The 25,302-nt window shown below is 34.0% G+C and overlaps 1 protein-coding gene across 6 annotated transcripts in view; it reads right to left on the reverse strand.

Moving 5' to 3' along the window:
- The window catches only part of LOC105475972 (PKHD1 like 1), a 166,509-nt gene that overhangs the window by 29,659 nt on the left and 111,548 nt on the right, over positions 1–25,302 (reverse strand). For all 6 annotated transcript variants that reach the window (XM_011731513.2, XM_071067900.1, XM_071067901.1 and 3 more), the window contains 14 exons: positions 24,213–24,301; positions 23,687–23,835; positions 22,257–22,386; positions 20,710–20,828; positions 18,679–18,808; positions 17,026–17,199; positions 13,865–13,968; positions 12,823–12,952; positions 11,927–12,048; positions 10,152–10,242; positions 6,854–7,002; positions 6,650–6,772; positions 5,977–6,088; positions 5,782–5,898 (listed from right to left, as the gene is read on the reverse strand). In XM_011731513.2, coding sequence (XP_011729815.2) covers positions 5,782–5,898; positions 5,977–6,088; positions 6,650–6,772; positions 6,854–7,002; positions 10,152–10,242; positions 11,927–12,048; positions 12,823–12,952; positions 13,865–13,968; positions 17,026–17,199; positions 18,679–18,808; positions 20,710–20,828; positions 22,257–22,386; positions 23,687–23,835; positions 24,213–24,301 — 1,739 coding nt within the window. The remainder of the gene's footprint in view (positions 1–5,781; positions 5,899–5,976; positions 6,089–6,649; positions 6,773–6,853; positions 7,003–10,151; positions 10,243–11,926; positions 12,049–12,822; positions 12,953–13,864; positions 13,969–17,025; positions 17,200–18,678; positions 18,809–20,709; positions 20,829–22,256; positions 22,387–23,686; positions 23,836–24,212; positions 24,302–25,302) is intronic.

Here is a 25,302-nt window from a genome sequence, read left to right on the forward strand (position 1 = left end):
GCTTCTCTAGTTCTTTTAATTGCGATGTTAGAGTGTCAATTTTAGATCTTTCCTGCTTTCTCTTGTGGGCATTTAGTGCTATAAATTTCCCTCTACATACTGCTTTAAATGTGTCCCAGAGATTCTGGTATGTTGTATCTTTGTTCTCATTGGTTTCAAAGAACATCTTTATTTCTGCCTTCATTTCGTTATGTACCCAGTAGTCATTCAGGAGCAGGTTGTTCAGTTTCCATGTAGTTGAGCGGTTTTGATTGAGTTTCTTCATCCTGAGTTCTAGTTTGATTGCACTGTGGTCTGAGAGACAGTTTGTTATAATTTCTGTTCTTGTACATTTGCTGAGGAGTGCTTTACTTCCAATTATGTGGTCAATTTTGGAGTAAGTACGATGTGGTGCTGAGAAGAATGTATATTCTGTTGATTTGGGGTGGAGAGTTCTATAGATGTCTATTAGGTCTGCTTTCTGCAGAGATGAGTTCAATTCCTGGATATCCTTGTTGACTTTCTGTCTCGTTGATCTGTCTAATGTTGACAGTGGAGTGTTGAAGTCTCCCATTATTATTGTATGGGAGTCTAAGTCTCTTTGTAAGTCTCTAAGGACTTGCTTTATGAATCTGGGTGCTCCTGTATTGGGTGCATATATATTTAGGATAGTTAGCTCTTCCTGTTGAATTGATCCTTTTACCATTATGTAATGGCCTTCTTTGTCTCTTTTGATCTTTGATGGTTTAAAGTCTGTTTTATCAGAGACTAGTATTGCAACCCCTGCTTTTTTTTGTTCTCCATTTGCTTGGTAAATCTTCCTCCATCCCTTTATTTTGAGCCTATGTATGTCTCTGCATGTGAGATGGGTCTCCTGAATACAGCAGACTGATGGGTCTTGACTCTTTATCCAGTTTGCCAGTCTGTGTCTTTTAATTGGAGCATTTAGCCCATTTACATTTAAGGTTAAGATTGTTATGTGTGAACTTGATCCTGCCATTATGATATTAACTGGTTATTTTGCTCATTAGTTGATGCAGTTTCTTCCTAGCCTCGATGGTCTTTACATTTTGGCATGTTTTTGCAATGGCTGGTACCGGTTGTTCCTTTCCATGTTTAGTGCTTCCTTCAGGGTCTCTTGTAAGGCAGGCCTAGTGGTGACAAAATCTCTAAGCATTTGCTTATCTGTAAAGGATTTTATTTCTCCTTCACTTATGAAACTTAGTTTGGCTGGATATGAAATTCTGGGTTTAAAATTCTTTTCTTTAAGAATGTGGAATATTGGCCCCCACTCTCTTCTGGCTTGTAGAGTTTCTGCCGAGAGATCTGCTGTTAGTCTGATGGGCTTCCCTTTGTGGGTAACCCGACCTTTCTCTCTGGTTGCCCTTAAGATTTTTTCCTTCATTTCAACTTTGGTGAATCTGGCAATTATGTGTCTTGGAGTTGCTCTTCTCGAGGAGTATCTTTGTGGCGTTCTCTGTATTTCCTGGATTTGAATGTTGGCCTGCCCTACTAGGTTGGGGAAGTTCTCCTGGATGATATCCTGAAGAGTGTTTTCCAACTTGGTTCCATCTTCCCCCTCACTTTCAGGCACCCCAATCAGACATAGATTTGGTCTTTTTACATAATCCCATACTTCTTGCAGGCTTTGTTCATTTCTTTTTCTTCTTTTTTCTTTTGGTTTCTCTTCTCGCTTCATTTCATTCATTTGATCCTCAATCGCTGACACTCTTTCTTCCAGTTGATCGAGTCGGTTACTGAAGCTTGTGCATTTGTCACGTATTTCTCGTGTCATGGTTTTCATCTCTTTCATTTCGTTTATGACCTTCTCTGCATTAATTACCCTAGCCATCAATTCTTCCACTTTTTTTTCAAGATTTTTAGTTTCTTTGCGCTGGGTATGTAATTCCTCCTTTAGCTCTGAGAAATTTGATGGACTGAAGCCTTCTTCTCTCATCTCGTCAAAGTCATTCTCCGTCCAGCTTTGATCCGTTGCTGGCGATGAGCTGCGCTCCTTTGCCGGGGGAGATGCGCTCTTATTTTTTGAATTTCCAGCTTTTCTGCCCTGCTTTTTCCCCATCTTTGTGGTTTTATCTGCCTCTGGTCTTTGATGATGGTGATGTACTGATGGGGTTTTGGTGTAGGTGTCCTTCCTGTTTGATAGTTTTCCTTCTAACAGACAGGACCCTCAGCTGTAGGTCTGTTGGAGATTGCTTGAGGTCCACTCCAGACCCTGTTTGCCTGGGTATCAGCAGCAGAGGCTCAGTTGAAAATGCAGAAATCACCGGTCTTCTGTGTCGCTCGCGCTGGGAGTTGGAGACTGGAGCTGTTCCTATTCCGGAATGACTTTTAAAAGCTTGGAAATAGTGATGGCACACATTAAGTAGAAATGCCCAAATTTCCATGACATGTTGTGAGAAAAATGCAGGTCAAAGGCTCAAAAATGGGAATATTGAAATGGATGTATTATATAATTCCAATGCATTTCAGCCCAACTCAGAGGTGGCCTTGAATGAGTGTGGGGTGGTGTGGTGTGGGAAGATCTTTCCAATTAAGAGAAATTTGGGTGGTACACAGGATCATCTACTTTTTGTGGAGAGAGAATTTATCAAAGGTAAGGATAAATATGGACTCCTGGGTAGTGATGAGTGGCTTAGCTCGTTGGTAAGGGGCCTGGAAGAAAGTAGACTGGATGTTCAGGAAAAAATCTTGTGGCTATATCTGTCAATATGGGTACAAAGGCATGCTATTGCCTACCAATAAGCATTCAATACAGAAGAGTACCTGAAAAACCAAATGGGCAGGATGATTTGTCCAACAAATGTCAGTTAATCTCTGTCCTCAGCCACCCCAGCCCTTACAAATCAGCTTATGAATTGAGTAGCCTTTTTGGTGGAGATGGAGGCTATGCATGGCTCCAACAGCATGGCCTTCTTCCTTCCAAGGTTAGTGGAGCTACTTCCACTACTTAATGTCTGACCCAAATTGCCCAGCACAGAAATTAAAATGAAGTCTTTAGTATACTACCATTCCTCAGGAAATCAAACATTTACTTAAAGTTAGTGACACTGGATTTATTCCACCCTGGAAAGGGTAACAATTCATGCTGAGTAGTACTGACATGTATTCCTGGTGGGAGTTTTTTTTCTTATAGGGCTTCAGTTAGCACCACCATACTAGGACTCACAAAGTGATCTAATGGCATGAGCTCCTGCATAACATCACCCTAGACCAAAGATCTCACGTTCAACAAAATAGGTACGGGGTGAGCATAAGACAATGGGATCACAATGGAAGAATTGCTGCAATCATACAATACAGCATCTGGAGAATCACTCCAACAGACTGATGGAATAGACTCTTGAAGGCACAGCTGAGCTGTCAGCTTTGGAAATAACAACCTGCAAAACATGTGTTATTAACCTAAAACAAAAGACATTATATGGTGGTAAATATCAAAAATATAGAATACGTGGGTGCTGGTACCAAAGGCAAGAAGTAGGAGTAACTTTTTTCACCATTATCCCTGGAAGTTCACTTGGGAAACTTGTGTTTCCAATACTAAAATTTTAGGTTCTATGAGTCTGGAGGTCTTAGTTCCCAGATGAGACGTGTTTTCAGCAGGACATACAGTAAGTAACTCAAAAAAATAAAGCTATACCTACCTCATGGTTACTGCAGGCTTCTCATCAGACAAAGAAGGTTTTACCATCTGGCAGAAGTAACTGACCCTGATCACCATGCAGAGGTAGGCCTATTCTATAGAATGATGGCAGGATGCACTCACGTGATCCACCAGGGTATATGCCCACTATTAGTTGTAAAATGGCAAGTACAGAAGTCATGGCTTCATAAAGGCACAGAAACCAGGGACTTTTTTTTTTTCAGACAAAGTTTCACTCTGTTGCCCAGGCTGGAGTATAGTGGTGTGATCTCGTCTCACTGTAACCTCGGCCTCCCAGGTTTGAGCGGTTCTCCTGCCTTAGCCTCCCAAGTAGCTGGGATTACAGGCACCCGCCATTATGCCCAGCTAATTTTTTTGTATTTTTAGTAGAGTTGGGGTTTCACCATGTTGGCCAGGCTGGTCTTGAACTCCTGACCTCATGATTCATCTGCCTTGGCCTTCCAAAGTACTGGGATTACAGGCATGAGCCACCATGGACCAGGGGCCTATTTATAACAGGGATAAGGGTCTGAGCCATTCTACCAAGCAAGCCATCTTGACAAGCAGAAGTGTTAGCCAGGGAAGACAGAAATTTAGAAAGGGCAATGGATGAGAGAAATGATGAGTATCATTTATGGTTTAGGGACCAGCTGTGGCAGTGTGACCACTAACCCACTTCTTAAAGTTTTTCCCAGAAATTGTGACCATGCAGAATTTGGGAGAAATCAGTCCTGGTAGAATAACTTAATGTAAGTAACAATGAAAAAAGTAAGTAGATCCCAGGGATCCCAAGAGAGGACTGAAGTGGATAAAGGCTGGTACACCCATCTCTCATCTCTTTGAATAATTGGCTGTTAACAACTGTCCTTTTTCCCAGACAATTAGCTTAGCCAAAAAGGAACCACATACCTGGGAAATTAAGGTCCTCCCCATAGGGGCAGCTGTAACCAAAAACTAACATGGGGATACAAATGACTACCGTCCCCCACCCACCTCGCCAAATGTGAGATCAACTCCGTGGCAATTTTAACTTACATTCCAGAGTTTCCCAGTGGCATCAAGTGAAGCTACCCTACAGCTCATGTCACATCCTTGCTTAGCAACTTCCCTTGCCCTGTTCTCTTTCTTCCCTTTCTACTAGGCATTCCAAGAAGCCACTAATATAAAAGTCCTCATCTAAGGCTGTTTCTAGGGAATCTAAGTCAACTAACTTTCATATGTTATTTTAAAAGACTATATCTTATGAAAGAATAATAGTTATTCGTGTTCTTTCCATAAACTTCAATTTTAAGGCTTCATTTCATAAGGGCAGTTTCATTGCCACATGATGTTTATAATATTCTGGAGCATATTGTTTATTAAAAGCCATATATGTTCAATTACAACCTATGTAGCATGTTATACAATTTCCTGGAAGGGTATCATCATTGCAATTAACACTTAAAAATGTTGCCCATTTGTTTCACATTTCTGGGATCTAAAGTTGTGAGGAAGAATCTGTGAAAACTTAGATGTCTAACGTATTGAACTACTTTCTTCAAAGAGACACTGGTTAAAATTATCCTGGAAGGGAGACTTGCTCCATTACAACAGGAAATGCACAGTGTTATTTAATAGGCCAAATGAAAATAATTGATGTGTTCACTACATTAATTTCTATATAATTATTTTACATTTCTAAGCAGCCATCCTGGTTCAGTGAAAGAGCAGTGGAGTTTGAATCAGAAGATTTTGATGCTAATCCTAGCTGTGCCAATAGCTGTGGGAATTCGGCCAGGCACTAAAGTTCTATGAGCTTAAGGTTCTTAAATTTTAAAAGGGGATGATAATATATAATCCTACTCACATGAAAAGGCTTTTAAAATTATACAAATTAATTAATATTAAATCACAATACAGTGTTTTGTTGTTGTTGTTTTAGAAGGAAAATTTAACATCAATTCTTCAACATATAGTATAAGAATCCTGCCAAGGAACCATTCTCGAAATTGACTCTAATGTCTGATTTGTCATATTAAGCAGATTGCTATAAAAATTCACTTAAATCATTTTTACTGACAATGAAACATTATTAGTTACCCTCTACATATTCTTAACAGAAATTCATTGAGAAGATTTATAAAAGATTGTGTACTTGCCTGAGATGTCCAAAAGGCCACTGATGGCATTGTAACTCATGATCCCTGCATGGGGCTTTCGGGGTGCCATGTTATGAGCTGAAGCAAAGGTAGGCCAACAAATCCCACTTCTCCCACCTTTTACCAAAAAAAAAGTTAATGAAAATTGAATATGCACTCATATGAACACCAACATTAAAGTTTCAAATTTTTCACCTGATGGAGATCTAGGACTCCGATGAGCAGCAGTGAGTTCAATATTGGGATCATCATTAGTTAGGACATCAGAGCAATTAAACCCAGGGCTACTTCCAACAATTAATGAGCTCTGTTTGGAAATAAGCCAACCAATATAGCATTAATAATAGCTCTTACTAAAATAAAACATGATAATGAATAATACTGAATTCTACTGTAGTAAATAAAACACAAAGTATAAATTCAAAAAGTGGATCATTCATTAAACAAAGATGAAAAAAGTGTGATTGCAACCCCAACTGGAAAAACACTGAGAATAGGAGAGGGAAGACAGACATGTAAATAATTATATATAAGGACATATTGTGTTTCTGTGATAAACACATCCAGGGAACAGAAGGAACAAAAAAGTGGAGGAAGTGTCATTACCACCTAAACTGGCTCAGATAAAACTTCATAGAGGGAGTGAAAATTACTATTGCAAGATTAGCAGGTGATAAACAAGAAGAGGGAAGGGAGGAGGAGGGATAAGAATGAACAGTTTTTTAAGCAGAGGGCAGTGGGAACAAAGGCAGGGAGGTGTGGGTGAGACAGATAGAAGTTAAGGAGATTATTCTTATTAGTCCTTCAGTAATTCTACCCTTCTCTGAGTTATTTTTTTCCCCATGGTGTGGCTGTATTAATTTCTTACCTTAATTTGTACTTTTTTACTGGAAATTTTGTGTGATATAGCAGCTGGCATGTAAATCATTGGAAAAATGGCCATTCCATTGTCAACCAGGGTCACATTATAAATGTGCACACTCTCTGTGGTCTGCAACAGAATTTACAGGTTACATAATACTAAGGACAATCATAAAACAAATTAAAAATCACCATCTTTAATCATAATTACCTGAAAATAAATTCCGTAATCCCAGCATGTCCAAATGGTAAATCCTTGTATAAGAGAACATCCAGGAAGGCCATCTTGGTTCATATAGATACCATATAAACCCCCATGGGCTTCATTGTCAAACCACTTTTCCACGGGATTAAACTGGCCTTGGAAGGAAATATAGAACCAGAGAATGAATGCTACAGTTCATGTCACATAGTTTTAATAAGCAGTATCGATTAAAGTTAACAAAATTCTTTTCAAAATTGCATACATAATTCTGATATCAGGTTTAATATGATCAAATATTTTTATGGCTCTGCCATTTATGGTTCACTCTATTTAGTGTTTTTCTTTAAATGTTCTCAAGATAGAGTCTCACTATGTTGCTCAAACTGGTCTCAAACTCAAGCCATCTTCCTGCCTTGGCCTCCTGAGTAGCTGGGACTACAGGCATGCCCCACCTCGCCTGGCTTATTCTAATTAGTATTTAATTTTGTCTAACTAGTCTCTTCACTGTTATTTAAAATAACTGTATACTCATTTACAAAATTTAGTGTTAACACCCTTACATTATTTTGTCTGATTAAAGTAAACATTAATTTAATTAGAAAGAGAATGGGATTTAGATAGAAATAAGCCTAAACTTGAAACACAAATGGTACAGCTTACTGTCTGTGAAATGCTCCCCCTAAACATCTTTCCATTGCTATGTCCTTCTGGCCATCCCATTTTCAAGTCAAATGTCACTTCCTTAAAAGACCTTCCCTAAATACCTGATTCAAAATAACACCTCAGTCACTTTACATTGCAATTAAAATTCCTTTCACTTGATATTTTTATTATTAATTATTTGTGAATTATCCATCTCTTCTCTCCTAGTAATATGTAAGCTTCATAAGAGAAGACATTGCACCTAGCTCATTCACCGTCATTTCTTGGAGCCTAGAAGGTTGTACAGAGATAGGTGGTCTTTAAATATTTTAACAATTGGTGTAGGCATTATCTTGGGAAAGTTGTTTTAGGACCTTAGTTTCCTCATATGTAAAAAGTTTTAATGATTAATTCAGAATTGTTTCAAAATAAAAAGAAATCACCCACATAAAGTGCGTAGCAAATACTCTCAATAAATGGCAACTATACTCATTATTAATATGTAGAACAAAGGGGATTTTAATGAAAGTTTTACTTATGTCCAAATCAGTTCAATAACCTTAATAACTGCCTCCCCAAACAGTCATGAATTGGAGGACTGTCTATAAAGAGCAGCACCGTCTCCTAAATTGTATTTAATACCAGCTCTCCTGTTCAGGTTCCCTGGTATCTGTTTCCTTTTATCTTCTATTGATTTTCCCTTCTTCCTAGTCCTTTGGGTTTTACATTTTATTTATGATCTTCCTGGTTTTGATAATTTTCCTGCATAAGAAGATTTTCACATTTCTCTCCCTTAGAGTCACACAATAATAGATGCATGGACAGATAGGGTTTCACCCCTGAACCCGGTGTATTTCACTATCCTGAGCTTCCCAGACTCTTGTCTGGGGGATGGATTGAATAAATTGATGTACCATTACGGGAACGTAAATGCTTCATTCCTCTGTGATGTTTCATATCTCAGTTGCTATAACTCTAAAATCTCCTTATAAATAGTCTCAATTATTTAGGAATATCAACATAGTCATTGAAAAATGCATTACATAGCATTATACATACTAGTAAATACTCATATTCAAAGATCACATTTTGATGTTGAAAAATCCATAAGGATAACTTTGTTGAAGTTGTAAAGAAATTATATATTTTAAAATTTTAAGTCAAAGAAAAGCCACTTCAAGTGGTTGGGAACTAAAATATTTAACAAGAGCATATATCAAGGAATCAGTTAAGTATGTTGACAAAGTAGTTTTTATTCCTTCAAAATGTATTTTGCACAAGAATAAAACCTGCTTAAGTCTAAAAATGTTTGAATTGACAGGAAAAAAATGCTGATTCAAAGAATCTTAAAAATAAACACACTTTTAACTAGTGTATTTTTTAAAAGATGAATTTTATGCTATGTAAATCATGCCAAATAAAGCTGTTATAAAGTAACTATACTGAGATTTTTTTTTTTTAATTAATTCTGGAAGGGACCTACATTTCCCAGAGAAAGTCCCATTTTCTTTAACTTTCTTTAAATTTATTGAGGGGTAAAGTCTGCAGATTTATTATGTATTTTACTTTTTTGATCTCGTAATAATTTATTTACATGGTTGAAAATATAGAGGTTATTGAAAAAGTATACAATTATAAGTACTGAGTTCCCTTGTTCTCAATTACTTTCTATGATTTTTATACTTTTCTTATGTAAATACAAATACCATATACATTCTGATTCCTTCCCTTTCTTCCACAAAACATATTTTATATGTATTATACCTAAAATAGTATTATATAAACTATTTTGCACTCTCCAGTTAGCACTTAAGAATATTCTAGAGAGTTCTTCATATCAATACATTGAACTCTTCTGCCGTCTTTCTTCGAGTAGTCTAGTGTTCCATCGTCTGGCTTTATATAACTATTCTACCACTGGGGGACACAAATGGCTTTCAGTTTTCTGCTAGTACAGACAATGCTGTGATGAATAACCTTGTTCATAAATAATTTTCTAAGTTTGTAAAGGCAACTGTTAGCTAGATTCATAGAAGTGGAAATGCTGAGTCAAAGGTAAATGCATGTGTTATTTTGGTAGATGTTGTCATGTTACCCTAAGCAGAGATGATACTCTTTTGTCCTTCAACCAGCAAGGTGTAAATGTTTTGCTTTCCCTACAGCCTTGTCAAAAGAGTAGATGCTCAGTTAGTTCTTAATTTTTACTAATCTAATATAGAGAAATCTATATTTGAGAAGTGTCTGTTCATGTTCATTGACTTTTTGATGCATGCAGGTTTAACATATGAATAGTGAACATTTATTCTATCAAAGTAGAAGTTAAAATAATGGTGTATGTCAACATGTATCTCTATAATAAGTGCTGTTTTTGTAAAAATGGTGGTGGGATGAGGTACTTACTGTCCCAATGCCAACCAAATCAACAACTCAAGTTGCTGTTGGAGTTTTGGGATCATAAACTTGGGAAAATAAAGTTTTCCTTAGAAACCTATTTATTTTTTTAGATCCAATGTTATCTTGAAATAATTTATCTTGTTGAGTTATTTCAGTGACCAGAAGGAAAAGATATTATATATTGAATTAACAAACAATAATTATTTATTTTAACAATTTTGGACAAGTTATTTCCTAGTTTTAGCGATTCGTGGTTTAAAAGACTTACCTGGGCAAGGTTCACCATCAATGCGGTATCCTGCTCTTCCAAATCCAGCAACTACATTATTCTGTAAAACTGTATTGGTCCCTCTATTTATCTAGTGCAATGATTTAAAAGAAAATACTGTGCATCAGGCTAGTAAACATTTATATAAATTGAGAGTAATTATATGACAATATACTTATGAAAACCTTTAATTATGACTACATTTTCAGGAGGAAAAATTTAATTTATTATTTACCCCATTCAAACTTAATTACAAGTGATGTACTGAAATTACACTAGGTTCTTGGTGGAAAACCATCATTAAGTACTATAGCCTGGACTTCATTTAAAAACTACATTAAAGAGATTATTTCTTATTTCAGTCACAAAATCCACTGAATGTGGTTTAAAATTTACAAGGCACAGAACAAGTTCCAGTAGTATAACAAGGTAACAAGAATGTTAATACTTTGTTCAGGAATTTGTGATCACTGAAAAAGTGATAAATATATATTTATATATTATATTTATATATGTTTAATATAAATATATATTCATATAAAATTATGTGTGTATATATATATTTTTTGAGACAGGGTCTCGCTATGTTGCCCAGGTAGGTCTCAAACTCCTAAGCTTAAGCAATCCTCTTAACCTCCCAAGTAGCTAGGATTACAGGTGCAAGCTCTTTTTACAGGCTCTTTTTAGTTATGTTTTGTTACCAATTTGATTAATTTATTTTAAAAAAGACAACTGAGGCAATGACACTGGATCATAAGATTCAGTGGAGACATTGACTAGTTTACATAACATTTGCTATAATCACAAAGTAGGTTAGCATGAGTGTTAGGTAATTACTAAACAATTTTATTTTATAAGCCAAGTCAAAGTAGAAAAAAATGGAAGCATACAGCACACATATCATTCTTGCCTATGGTGTCAGCAAAACAGTCAAAAGTTGCAATCGTATTAAACACATTTATTTTTAAATATTTTGATTAAAATAGAGTCACATGAATTCATAAATGTCAATTAAGTACCTTTTCTTTCAAAAGACACAAATAGCCTTAAAGATTTGGAATTGACATTTAATATGTATAAACAGATAAAAAGAGATTATTTTTTACCTCATAAATGTGTACCAAATTTCAGTTTTCAGATTTTACCTTAAGGTATTAATAGTTGTGCAAAAAAAAAAAAAAAAAAAAAAAAAAAAAAAAAAACCTCAATCCTTATCCCATCTTTCAAAGGTAACTATTTTTAATTTCTTTCGATTCTATGTCATAGGTAAAGGCAGGAGGAAGGTATCTCCTCCACTTTCTCTTTTCTTGTTTGTAATCTTACTCTATATCTAAACAAACACTTACAGTAATTGAAGAAACTTCATGGGAAACAAGAAGGTTCCAATTAGTAATATCAGATAAGTATAATAACCTTGCATGTAGAATCATGACCATTTTAGATGAGAAAAGGATTTTAGAGATTTCATTGTCTATTTTCATTTTTAGGGAGGAAACTAAATTCAGAATTAAGTAGTAATATGCCAAAAGCACTCAGTCAAGTACTAGCAGCAAAGAGGCCCTGTACTGGAACTTGAAATAATGTTGGAGAAGAAAGGAGGTAAGAGAACTATTTAAACCAATAGACATCAACAGAAAAAAATACACCAATGGCTACCGAAACTTACATCATCTTTTTAAAAGTGCATTCACTCCTTTAGTTAGCTCATTTTATTATATTTTTTCAATCACTGATATCATTATAAGTTAGTATAATTATAAGTTTGTTCTCATTACCTCAATTGCTGCATGCCAGAGAGTTGAACTTAAATCTTTTCTGTTCTGATAGGTTCCTGGCCAAACCGAAAGTGCAATCAAATTCCCTCGGACTTGGTTGGCATTCCCCCATATTCTTATACCTGTTAAAAAAGAAAAAAAGAAAAAAAGGAAAGAAAATCCCCAAAATACATAAGTCAATTTGAAATGACTATTATGAGTAATGTCTTTTGGTTTTCCATAAAATTATTTTTCTACTTTGAGCCTGACAAATGATCCTCTTAGATTTTTGAAAGATTCCTCTGAACTCTTTGATAATGAACTCTCCCTCTTTAATAGACTACCTGAATTAGAATCTTCTGGGGTGCTTGTTAAATATGTGGGTTCACAGGGTCCATCTCAGATTTTATTTAACAAACCCACAGCTTTTATATAAATTAAATAAGTTTATTATACTTTATACTGACAAAAATCAATATAATATGTCTAAAGTTGTATATAAACTTTATTTGTAATAATATTTGTGATTTATATGTGAGGAGTATTACATTTAAATAATTAGTGATTAGATAACTCATATAAGAATGTGGTCTGGTAAAAATTCTTCCATGTTATAGGGCTATATTGTCTAATATGATAGCCATAGCCACATGTGGCTATTTAAATGTATATTAAGTGCAATTAAATTATGTACCATTAAAATTGAAAGTTCATTTCCTCAGTCACAATTCAGCTCCTAGCCATAATTCAAGTGCTCAATAGACACATGTGATTTAGTAATTACTATTATTAGACAGCATAAATATAGACCATTTCCATCCTCACAGAAAGATCAATTGGGCAGTATGGCTCTAGAGTTTACAGATAAGAAAGCCTCCACAGGACATGTAATTTGGACCAAAATATTATTATATTACCTTCTCCCACTGTAAAGTAAATTATGTTGTCATCTATGTCCAATCCATCTGTCCCAAATACACCAATTGCTGGAGAGAAGCCATGGTGAAAAGCACAGCCTCGAATATAGGATGAACCGTGTTCTTGAATCTATAAAACATTGGGATACAGAGAACATTTTAAAAATAAAATTACAATATATTTAAAGAAAAAAATTGAAGTAAATGATTTTCAGTAAATCTTGATCAATCATCAATACTCAATTCACTTTCTCTTAAAGATGATTTCTCCATAAATCTTTAATATATCCATATATAAAATATGCAAATTTCCATGTATCTGAATTTATTATTAGATATATTAAATATATATGCTTACTTTAAATGCAGATTCAAAATTCTTAAGTGCTTTTCTATGCATTTATATTCCTATTATCACTTATAAAATGCTAAGGTGCTAAAAATTACTTTTTTAAGAATAGTTCATGATGACAGGGATTTTTTTTAATTACAAAAAATACTTTAGGCAAGGAGTTACTATTCAAATGTCTATAGGAACCATTCAGTGAACAGGTTTGGGGTTTCAATTTAAACCTAAAAGATTATTTATTTATTTCTACTAAGAGATATCCTGTCTCTCATTTTTCTTAAATCACCAGCCCTCTAGGAATATTTATTTTCCCACTGTTGATGGAGGCATAGATCAGACATGCATTTCATTTGAGAAGTTTGAGCAATACTCTCTTTGTTTAATAGAAACCATTTGGAAAAATGTTTTTGGTCATTGCAAAATAAAGTGGATATATAAACCACTATTATAGATCTTCAATTTTTTCACCCTCTATACTACTTTTCCTGTGATTTTTACTGGCCTTAAATAAGTACACAATATGGATGGAATCAAATCCTACTTATATAGGTCTAAAAAGTTAATGCCAAGAAAGTTTTATTATATTAGATTATAATTTTAGCTAATATAAGATGTGGCTATTTAGAAGTCACGTGAAAATAAAAATAGTTTACATATTTTTAATATACACAAAATTAAAAATAAAGCACAAACCTGTCCTAGGTTAAGAAACGTTACAGCATATCTTGGATCTGTGCTATCCCTGAAGCCTTCTTGACCACTGTGATAAAATTCCACATTATTTATTCTTGCATTTCCTAAGGTAGGGAAAGATTTAAAATTTGTTTTTCTTAAAACAGTTGGAATAAAACATTTTTGAAAAGCTACACAAAGTTCAAATTTTTCATGAAAAAATCATTAGTTATCTTTGCTCCTTTAATCCAGAAGAAGTAGTATTTCTCAGACCTCTTTTCATTGTACTCACAAATAGCCCTTTTCAACATTTTTTTTCTTAATAGCCTGCACTCTCCCACAAAATTTTAATAACGCATATATACCATATATCTGTTAGTGTACAGTGGCCTTTTGGAGGACCACAAACCATTGTAATACCTATGTTTTTTGCCCCCCACCCCCAGAACTAAGTTTTTCCTCCTGGGGTGGGGGGTGATATTTTCAAATTAAGAATGTATGGCATAAGGCATAAGATATAATTTACCTTACATTTCCCTTTTGATGCCATAAAGAGCTTTTAAGGGCATTATCTTTTATAATCTCTTTCAGAATATGTGTTGCCAATTATCTGCTGGTCAGCTTATCATAAGTACCATCGAGGTGACAAAGGGTAATTTTACAGACTACTAATAACAGCAATAACAATCGATGAGAGATTGCTCTGTGTCAAGTGCTGCACTAAATGCATAACAGACAATATGGGGTTTAATTCTCACAAAGCACCCTGTGAGTTAGGAACTTTTATATCTCTATCATGTAGTTAAAAAAAAAAACTGAGGCCCAGGAATTCATGGCTGGAAAATAACCAAAGAGAATATTATTTGTTCAAAAAATGATACTTAATAGAATGTGTTGGAGAAGAGTTATTTTGTACTAGAAGAGAAAGCCTACCTTGAAATCCATGAGCCAATTCTTATATACATGGTTGAAAAGATATGAAAAATTGAGATAATGATAGAGAAGACATGATTACTATAAACCACCTGGGCTTACAAAAGCCACAGATATGTTATCTTTACTCACATCACAAAACAATATATAGGAGCAAGGAAAGACTGTCAGGGTTCTTCATCGAATTTGAAGTGAGAAAGACACAGATTAATATTCAAGATCAAAGCAACTGTACCCCTTTATTCATCTGTTTCTTCATCTTTAAAAGAGGGATAATATTTATGCCATAACATTATGAGTATTAAATGAGATAGTACGTGTTTAATGCCTAGCACAGTGCCCGTGATCTTGTGTCATGATCATCATTACCATCACCATCATTAGCAGCAGCAGCAGCACCATCATCATCAGTTAAACTTCCTCTGGCAGATTATGAACAACAAGTAGAGGCTGTAGCGAGATTGCTGTTTTCTCAATATAAAGATTTTCTAGAATAGATCCATTGCAAAATGAAATAGGCAGTGTTTTGAACAAGTGAGTACCTGCAGCAACAGTTCAAATCAAGAATGGATGCTCTAGTCCTAGTACCCAGATTGTGGGATCCAAATAACATCTTCCAATAAAAAGAACCAGAATTACTTGGAGGAACAATTGAGTTCCAGTCTTAGAAAAAAATTACAGTATGTGCTTCCCGTATCAGAAAGTAAAGAGGCTTAGAAAATTAACTCATGTCAAGAAGACAGGCATCAGCATGAAAAGGTTCTGAAAGTCAATAATGGAGCATTCTGAGTATTAATCAGATTAACAATCACAATGGATTTGAACAGGTCAAATATGTTTTGACCCAGGAGCACATAATGATACTAACAACAAACCAAAAACTCCCTGTCACCTTTGGAGGATGCTTGGGAACAAACATATTATTTTGAAACCTAGTCAATATGAGGAAAAATTAAGCATTTTTTCCTGTATTTCCTATACGAAGTATTTTTCAGTACAGTCAAATGGTTGTTTAGAGGAGATTTTCTTCATTATAAATGAGGAGGAAATTTTAAATCTTAATGATTTAATGAATCTAGGCAATGTTAATTAGTAGCTATTAGCATTGTAAGAAGAGAAACAATCATACATTATGTATTTACTGATGGAAAAATACACTACCAACTGTACCTTTTCCTTTTTTTTTTTTTTTTTTTTTGCAATTGGGTTGTTGCCTAGGCTGATTTCAAACTCCTGGCCTCAAGCAGTCCTCCCACCTTGGCCTCCCAAAGTGCTGGGATTACAGGCCTGAGACACACTGTCTGGCATAATTCTTGCCTAAAAATTGAGCCTGAAGCCTCTAGTTTTAGATCACCTAGGCATAGGAAATACAGGGAGACGAGAACAAGTTAAATTTCAGGAATGCAATCACTAAATTCCAGAATGTTGGAAACTCCACAGAATTAGAGGACCAACTTCTTTTATAGATAAAATGCAAGGAGAGAGGAATGAATCAGAGATTTAAGATTCATAACCAGTTGAAATGTGGATCTTATTTAGATCCTTATTTGAAAAAAGAGGATGGATGGAAGGAAGGAAGGAAGGATGGAGGAAGGGAGGAAGGGAGGGAGGGAGGAAGGAAGGGAAGGAGGAAAGGAAGGAGGATACTGGGGAAATTTGAACTATCATTTGATAAGAAATTATTATTAAGAAATTAACATTTTTAGGTCTGATATTTGTTGATGTTTTCTACAATGTCTTACAGTTACACACTAAAATACTTCTAGATGATATAATGTGTGGTTGCTTCAATACAATCCAGGAGCATGTAGAAAGTGGATGGAGGTGTAGGTGAAACAAGATTGGCCAAAGCTGATCATCATTGAAGCTGGTGATTAGTACACTGGGATTCATTATATTGTTTTCTCTATTTTTGGTGTATGCTTGAAATTTTCCTTAAACCAAAACAAAAGCAACAAATGATCTGTGGTACTTATTATAAAATTATCTCTGTTAGGTGAAAGACTGGTCTAGCTGTTACCGAAGGTCATTGTTAATTTGATAATTCATTTTGTCTGTGAAGATAAAAGTAAAAGCAGTAATTTAAGAGAATTTACTTGGAAGGTAACACCTGGGCTACATAATCACTTTTTATGTTTTATTTTCCCACATAATCTTATTTAAAAAGTGAGAATTATGTAAGAGCTGACTAAATATAGATGAGATCATGTTATAGCTCATTTAGAAAAATAAACTGAATTTATACTAACCTTTAAATGTCATCATGTTTTCAGTGAATGAGCCAACCAGTATGCGTGCTCCAAAAGAGTCCTCGGACCAACCTGGGTAATCTTCACCAATTATTTTGATGTTCCTACTCAGTATCCCAACATCAGCTGCTAACATGTAGCTCTCACCAGTTCCAGGGACATGGTATTTTTCAGCTGCAGCGTAAAGGCAGCTAGATTATTGCCAGTGCTGAGAAATATCTGTCTTTACTAGTTCCTTTGCAGTTCATATGCTAAACAGCTTTCTAATAAGCCAAAATTCAACATGAATGCATGAATTATTAGATTTACATGTTTAAACATATATAGATGGCAGTCTGATATTATGATATTCATATTTATAAAATGAAATATAACCAAAAATATTTCCTCTATTTACATCAAAATTATTATTATCATCAGCAAGTATAAAGTTACTACTTAACAAATCTTGAAGGTAGTATATAATCACTTCAAATTACACATGAAAACCCTGTTGTATGGCAAATTGAGAAGTGTATTGTAATTTTAATAGATGAGGAAATATAGAGAAGTAAAAGAATTTGTCCAAAGCTAGGAGGAGAATCAACAACGCATGGCAATTAACACTCCCGCCACCTAAACCTTGGTTTGTTCCACTTTCTCTGTGGCATATTTTATATCAACCACAAGATTCTTTATCAATAGGTAGTAGCATATCCAATACCATCTGTACATTTACGTCTTAACAATTTGCAAAACATAACCTAGATTACATGCCACATTTTACAAAATGTTATTCAAAACTTTAAGACAAGCAGGTGCATTTCAAACAGAGAATAATGCTTGATATTTTAAATGAAAGAATCTATAATGTCAAACTTCAAAAACCAACTGTTTTACAACTAATTACAATGAAACATTTTTCAAATAAAACTTTTCTTTAGATTTAAAGAAAATATATGATACAGAATTATAGACACATGCACTTCTATCAAAGTACTGCTTTAAGAAGTTCTTTTCAGTTTGTTTTTCATGCAAGTCAAACGTCTGCTAGTCTATCATGCTGTCTTGCATCTGGAGTTCATGTGAGCATCAGGGGCATCTGAAAGGATTTGCTAACTTTACACTACTGTCTGCTCCCACTTCCTGAGATTTGGATGAAGGTACCATGCCAAATGGGGAAAGGCTGGAGTGCTGGGAAGGCCCTGCTCCTGTAAGTGGAAAACTCATCTTCAGATCATGCTTATTCCTTCTTTCCTCAACAATTATAGTTTTATCTTTCCATTGTTACTTGTCTAAATGCATTTACCACTAAAGACTATATCCATGAAACAGTTTAGGACAACAAGGCTTTTGGATAAAGGATTCTCAAATTTCAGTGTGAACAAGAATCACCTAGAAGCTTGCTTTAAACAGAAAGTGTTGAACTTTACCCTATAAAATGTCATACACTAGGTCTTTGCTGAATATTTGCTGAATGAATGAAAGCACATAGCGGGGACTATCGGTAACCAACAGAGAAAGAGCAGCGCTCACTGGGTATCATTGCCAATCTGAATAAAATGCTCCTTTAACATATTTGTGACATGTTTTATCAAAGAATTATAATTACAGAGAAAATGTGAATCTTTCAATACAATTACATATCTATTTGATTAAAAAGCATCCACTTACCCAAGTGAGTATAGGAAAGGCTATCATTAAGAATGAGAATTTTATGATCATGCAGGATTTTAACGATACTTCTTGTTTCTGTCTGGTGGAAATCATAGCTTGTGGTCGTTATCACAATCTCTTCTCCCTCCTTAGAAAAATTCAAGTGCCAAATTTGAGAACAATTTTAAAAATAGGTTTATATTTCTTGATATCATTATTAAATAATTCAAATTTAATTTATATCTCATTGGCAATTACGGTATTATCAGAAAGAATAAACAGTACATTAAAGTCTCTAAAATATATATGCTTGTGTTTGATATTAAGAATTATAAATTTTGAATTATCTGAGCATTTTCTTAACTTTAACTCAGCCGTTTAGTAAAATCACAGCAATATACCTTTCTAAAAAAGTAAAGACATCAAAGCAAACATACTCACATTTTTATTAAGAACTGATCAGGACAATATTATTAAGAGTTGAATTTTTTTCCCTAGTTTTTTGTTTGTTTGTTTAGTACAATTAACTCTCACTTGTTATTTCTGAAAGGCAGAAAAGCCTGAGAAAAGTTAAAGGGCAAGGCTAAGTCCTAGAACTTTGTATGTTGAGCTCCTCCTTATCATCCAAATCTCTTCTCAGATGTACCCTTGACAAAGACCGTCTCTGGAATATTCAATGTTATCTGCTACTCTTTGCCATGGCAGTCTCTATCACACTACTTGTTTTATTTCCTTCATCATGCACATTATCTGAAATTAATAGATATTTATTTGTTCATTTAGTATCTGACTCTCCCACTCCAAAGGAAGTTCTGTTATAGCTTGGACAAATTTCTTCACCACTAAATCCCGAATGCCTAGAAAAACGTGTGACACTTGGTTAAATATTACTTTGATACAAAATTTGCAGACAGTATTAATTGGATAAATAATAAGGATATCAAAATCACTTAATTATTCTCTTTAAAAAGTAATCACACCAGAACTATCACAAATAAAAACATATTGCAAATAGATCATAATACTTCTCAATAAACCCTCTTTCTATTTACCCATTATAAACTACACTAAGAGAGCAAACCCAAATGTTTTGATGATTTGCATTGATTTGCTCAAACTAAGGCTCCCTTTGTTCTGTGAGTCTAAAGCTTGTTCTCACCAGAAAGAAACTGGCTGAGATCTGAGAGCTTGGAGATGAAATCCATTCATTTCTCTAACTTTTTGGCATTAAAAACTGTATTTTAAAACATGTGGACTCTATGGCTTGTGCATGGTTTATGAGCACAGTAGAGATGAGAATTGCTACCATTTATACTTTATTAAAAGATCTCATTTAACACAGGCAGTATATGGATATCATTGGGTGTCAGAATTTGTTTTCTTTTCAAATTCTTAACATGTAAAATCATAAATTAGAAGTGAAGAGGTAACCAAGATAATAAAATATATTTTAAATAATTCCATTTTCTGTTTTGTAAGAATTTATAATAAATAATTTTATCCAAAAATGTTCATATTCTTCTTTTATGACTAATATACATTACTATAAAATATGACTAATATATTATATATACATTTCAATGACTAATAGTCATTTTAATTTTATCCAAAAATATTCATATTTTTCTTATATGACATATATTAATATAAAATATGACTAATTTATATGCATTTTTATGACTTATATATTATATATTAGCTTCTATATACATAATATATAAGTCATATATTGTATGACTAATCTACAGTCATATATGTCATAAAATGTATATACATAATATATAGTCATAAAATATATATAAATACAATATACATACATATGTATATATGCACACAGACATAATGTTCTCTATTTATTTTAAAGGACCATTGAAGCCACAATTTTTAAATGCCTCCTATCAGGTCAATTTTTGCAAGCTTATTGCAAAATACCCATTTTTCATCTGGCTAAATACATGATAAAATGAATGCCCATGAGAGTAGAACAGACATTTTTTCAGCTGACCCACTGTATATATTCATGTTCCATTACATAATTATTTTCTCTACCTGCCAATCCACAGCATCCATCAGAGACAGGACATTGGAACCTGCATCTGCAGTTTCTGAGAGCTTAGTTTTATATATTGAACGTGGAATTCCATGAAGATCTAGCTCACCAAACACCCCTAAAGAAGAAAAGCACACTCCTATTTATTCACCACACAGTACTGAGTTAGGTGCTAGTATAAAATGAAAATGTTCATTGATATATTTTATTATGTGATTAAACATTTTAGAATGAAAGGAATGAATTGGTGCTCTCTGCTTGGAGCCATGTAAGAAGACTTTGACCCTTTAACCCACTTCTGGAACTCTGGCTCATAGACATTAAAGCCAGTATACAAGAGTACATGAATGAAGATGCTTACCACAGTAATATTTAGAAACATGAGGAAACTGGAATTAATCCAAATATACATCAAAAGGAAAAGGATGGAATAAAGTTTAATATACTAATACTGTAGAATAATAGGCTATAAAAAAGAGTTTTATCTGTACATTTTGATCAGGAAAGATTATCATAATATGTTCACTGAGAAAAGAAAATTGCATAATAATATACTTAGTTTGACCATGTTTTATGAAAGGAACAATACTATCACCACAAATCAGTATATGTAATATGAATATAGGCATCCTAGATAAAAACATAGGAAGACACACAAAAAATTTTAACTAATGCTAGTGTCCCTAAAAGAGAATTAGAAAGATGTATATTCTTTACAGATATGTTTTCTTGATATTGTTCTATGTTGTTTAATATATTACTTTTGAAATTAAAACATGTAATTTTTTTAAAGATTGAATTTGTCTGCTTCAGGACATTTGTGAATGGTGAGCTAATTCAATCTCAAGCAATTTTTAGCCCCTTATTTACTTGGTGTCAGTTTTAGAAATCGTACAGTAAAACAATGGTAGCACATGCTTATATGTGTCTCCTAAATAAATATGCAGTACCATTCATATAAACAGTTCTTAATTGTGACCAGGTTAAACTCTTTCAAGCCATTTGCTTTCCGAGCTCAAATAAGAATATCCACAGTACACCAATGCAACTGGGAAATTAAATCTCAGCAATAGCTGTGATTGGGTAATTGATTGCAGAGTCAACTGATCCACAGATTATTTATTAATACTATAAATGGAATAATGTGTAGGAAAGTTACCTTTTAAAGTGAAAAAATGTGAAACATAGTTTTGCTTACATAAAGAAAACTGTATGAAGAAAACCAGATTGGAAAAATAATATACACACACAGAGATTTGTTAATATTAGTTTTGTAATAAATTACATTTTGGTTTAAAATATGCACATTTATATCTGTTTCTACCTGGTGAAATGTGATGTGATTTAATTCTAAAAATCTCTGCCACTTCTATAACCCTTTGTAAATAAAAATAAATTTCTGTAAAAGCTTCTGACACTTTTATATCAGAAGTACTTATTATGATAAAGTATTTATCATTGTGAACTGATAGGTACTTTAGTGCCATATATTTTAAAGTAGATTCTCAAAACAGATGTGACACTTCTGGTATCTGTAGACACACACCTAAGACCTTTGCCCCTTGATTTGGTCCTTCTGGAAGAGCCCAGTCTGGGGTAGTATGATTTCCTCTCAGAACAATCTTTAAGTCTCCTTTAAAAGGGTTATCTTCCCAGCCACCGATTAATCTACCTCCCTGAAATAAAGCAGAAAATTGTTAATACTTAAAAATTGACTAGGAAAAAAAAATCCACCCATAAAAAAGAAATTAAGAAGTCACTGGAAGTCTCCCCTAGTAAAAAGGAATGAGTTTTGTTATATAAAGAACAGCATTATAACTGGAAGTGACTTTAATTTCACTTTTGGATAGGCAGTTTAAATGATTTTTCAAAGGTCAAATTCAATATCTACTTATGGACAGAAGCAGACCTAAAACTGAGATTTCATAAGACTTAAACTAGTGGTGTTTGAACAGACCATAATGTATTTGAACGTAATATCCCATACGTAAGATATACTCTTCACGCTTACACCCAAGCTATGCCATTTATGAGTCGTCATTGTTAATACTAACAGCTATCATTAAATGCTTGCTATTTCCAACACGCATAATGTGTAAGGCTTCACATATATTATATCATTTAACCTTTCTTTACACCAAAATCATGAATTAGTATTATTATCGTTATTTCACAGGTGAGAAAACTAATGATGAAAGAGGTCAAATAACTTACCCATGGTTACCCAACTAAAAAACAATGAGGTAAAGATCAGTTGTAACTTTAATTTACCTTAAAGCCATTCATCTAATCAAAATATGATGCACTTTAAAAATATTAATAACCAAGTTTCTGGACTTTATTCCTTCTCTCAAAGAAATAATAATAATTCTAACTACTTATTATTTTAATGATGCTTAATAGCTTTTTGGCTAAGCTATTCTTTTTCATAAACAATATTACAAGACTGACAGAACAATCAAGCTGATTAAGCTGGTACAGGTTCAAGACCATCCGGGGTTTACAAGGAATGTGGGGATTGTTCTGAATAACTGTAACATTTTGATTTATTTTCTCTTGCTTTCATAATTCCATTTATATCTCTTTGGGTTTTTTTTTTTTAATACTGTTTGTTTTCTTTAAAAAACAAAAGGCTTAAATTCTTTTAATTTTTTCGGAACTCCTAGGACTCTTTGTTGGAACAAGCTGTTGGTTTAGCCTGACCTCATAATGACACAGATATTCTATGCAGAATTGAAACTGGGCTAACTGCAAACTTAAGAATCCCATAATAACTACTCCTAAGAAATGTTTAGTTCGTAATTTAAAGGAGAACAGAAATATACTGGACTTACCTGAGACTCACATTTAATGGGCTAGAGCCAGTTGTACTTTTTATTCACACCAATTGAATATGCTTCCTTCTTATTATTTGAGTAAATATACATCTTAGAATTAGATTAATAAAGATATAAACTATAAGGCCCTCATTCTTACCTGCAGTGATATGTAGGTAGCATTCAAAACAACTTCTCTGTAAGAAGATTCTGCAGCTCCTACATTATATTTATCTTCCAGTTCTAGAACCCCCCAAATAATGAGTCTTTCCATTGATGGCATATCTATGTCAGCTACAATCCATGTTCCTATAAAACAATACTTTAAGAAATATAACATAGTCCATGGAAATGTCCATAAACTACAACCTATAGCAAAACATTGACAAGCTTATCAGTGAGTTCTGGTTTTGAGTAAGTTTATTAAATGTCTTTTCATATAATACCTGATTCCTCTCTCTCCCAGAAATTCTACTCTTGTTAATTAATGGTCAGGTTTAAATCCACAGAAACCCCAGAAGGCTAGGTTTAGTATCCGGGATGCATTAATAGAGTCCACTTCTTCACACTTGCTCTTTCACCAAAGTGTGCTGATAAAAGTGGAAACCTAACTGTGACATCTACCCTGCCATAGTGTTAATATTACATAAAACAAACATTTTATTCTTTTGCGTTTATGTATTTACCTTCAGGTATAATCACATTTGCCCCTGGGTGAGGTACAGTATAATTATTTTCTTGTGATGATTGCCAAAAAGAATCATTTGACCATAAACTGAAAAGAGAAGAGAAATACTTCTGTGAATTACGACTTGTTGTGATATGCCCTAATTTTGTCTAAAATGTAAACCATTCCATTTCCCCATAAGATTTTACATGGTGGAGAAGAAAAAAGAAATGCATGCTTTGTCCTTTTAAAGACCTTTGACACATGGGCTATTTCATGGGGAGTGGGGGTAGAGGATATCGTTCGCTAGATTCTGTGAAAAAAGGTGTAGAAGAATGGTCTCTGAATTGACAGGGATGCACCAACGCCATTAAGCCCCTGGCCTGGGATGGGGGTGGCAGATCTGTATCCAAAGTGAAGGCTAGATTAAATTGAAATAATTTTGTAAAGTGCATGGGAGGACAGACAGCCTTCAGTTTTCATCACTATTCCTTCTAGAAAATACCTTTTAATGCAAATTTTTTGAAGGATATTATTATAAAATTGGTGATATTTTCCCACTGGAAAACATTCACAATCATAGCCTTTCATTCTTATCCATACCATCACTCACTATCAATAATCATGTTATGTATTCCCCTTCTTCTTATTTCTCATTGTACGATCAACAAAGCCCACTTAAAGTAAGCATTAAGTTATATAGCTTGAGCCTTCTGTTTTAATCCTGAGGTAGCACTTCTGGGTCAAGATACTGTTTTGTTTTGTATTATTCATAGCTAGTTGAATAATACAAATTAATCAATCCAATTATAACTATTTCCAGTAGGGAAAATTCATACTGTGGGAAGAAAGAAAAACTATACCATGGCATATATACATAGTTTATCATAATTTACCTTTATCACATTCTGGCCTAGAGCAATCTAAATCTGTTATAGTAGTCATAATATATGTTAATTAAATATTTAATAATTATATCTACCTTAGAATGCATAAGGGCCTTGATGATTCTCTCTCCATTCTTGGACATGCCACACCCTTTCTATGTCAGGGCACCTGCACAAGTTGCTCCCTAGGTCTCTCCCACCCTTCACTCAGCAAGCTCTTCT

The sequence above is a fragment of the Macaca nemestrina genome, chromosome 8, assembly GCF_043159975.1.
Source record: "Macaca nemestrina isolate mMacNem1 chromosome 8, mMacNem.hap1, whole genome shotgun sequence".
Taxonomy (NCBI): Eukaryota; Metazoa; Chordata; class Mammalia; order Primates; family Cercopithecidae; genus Macaca; species Macaca nemestrina.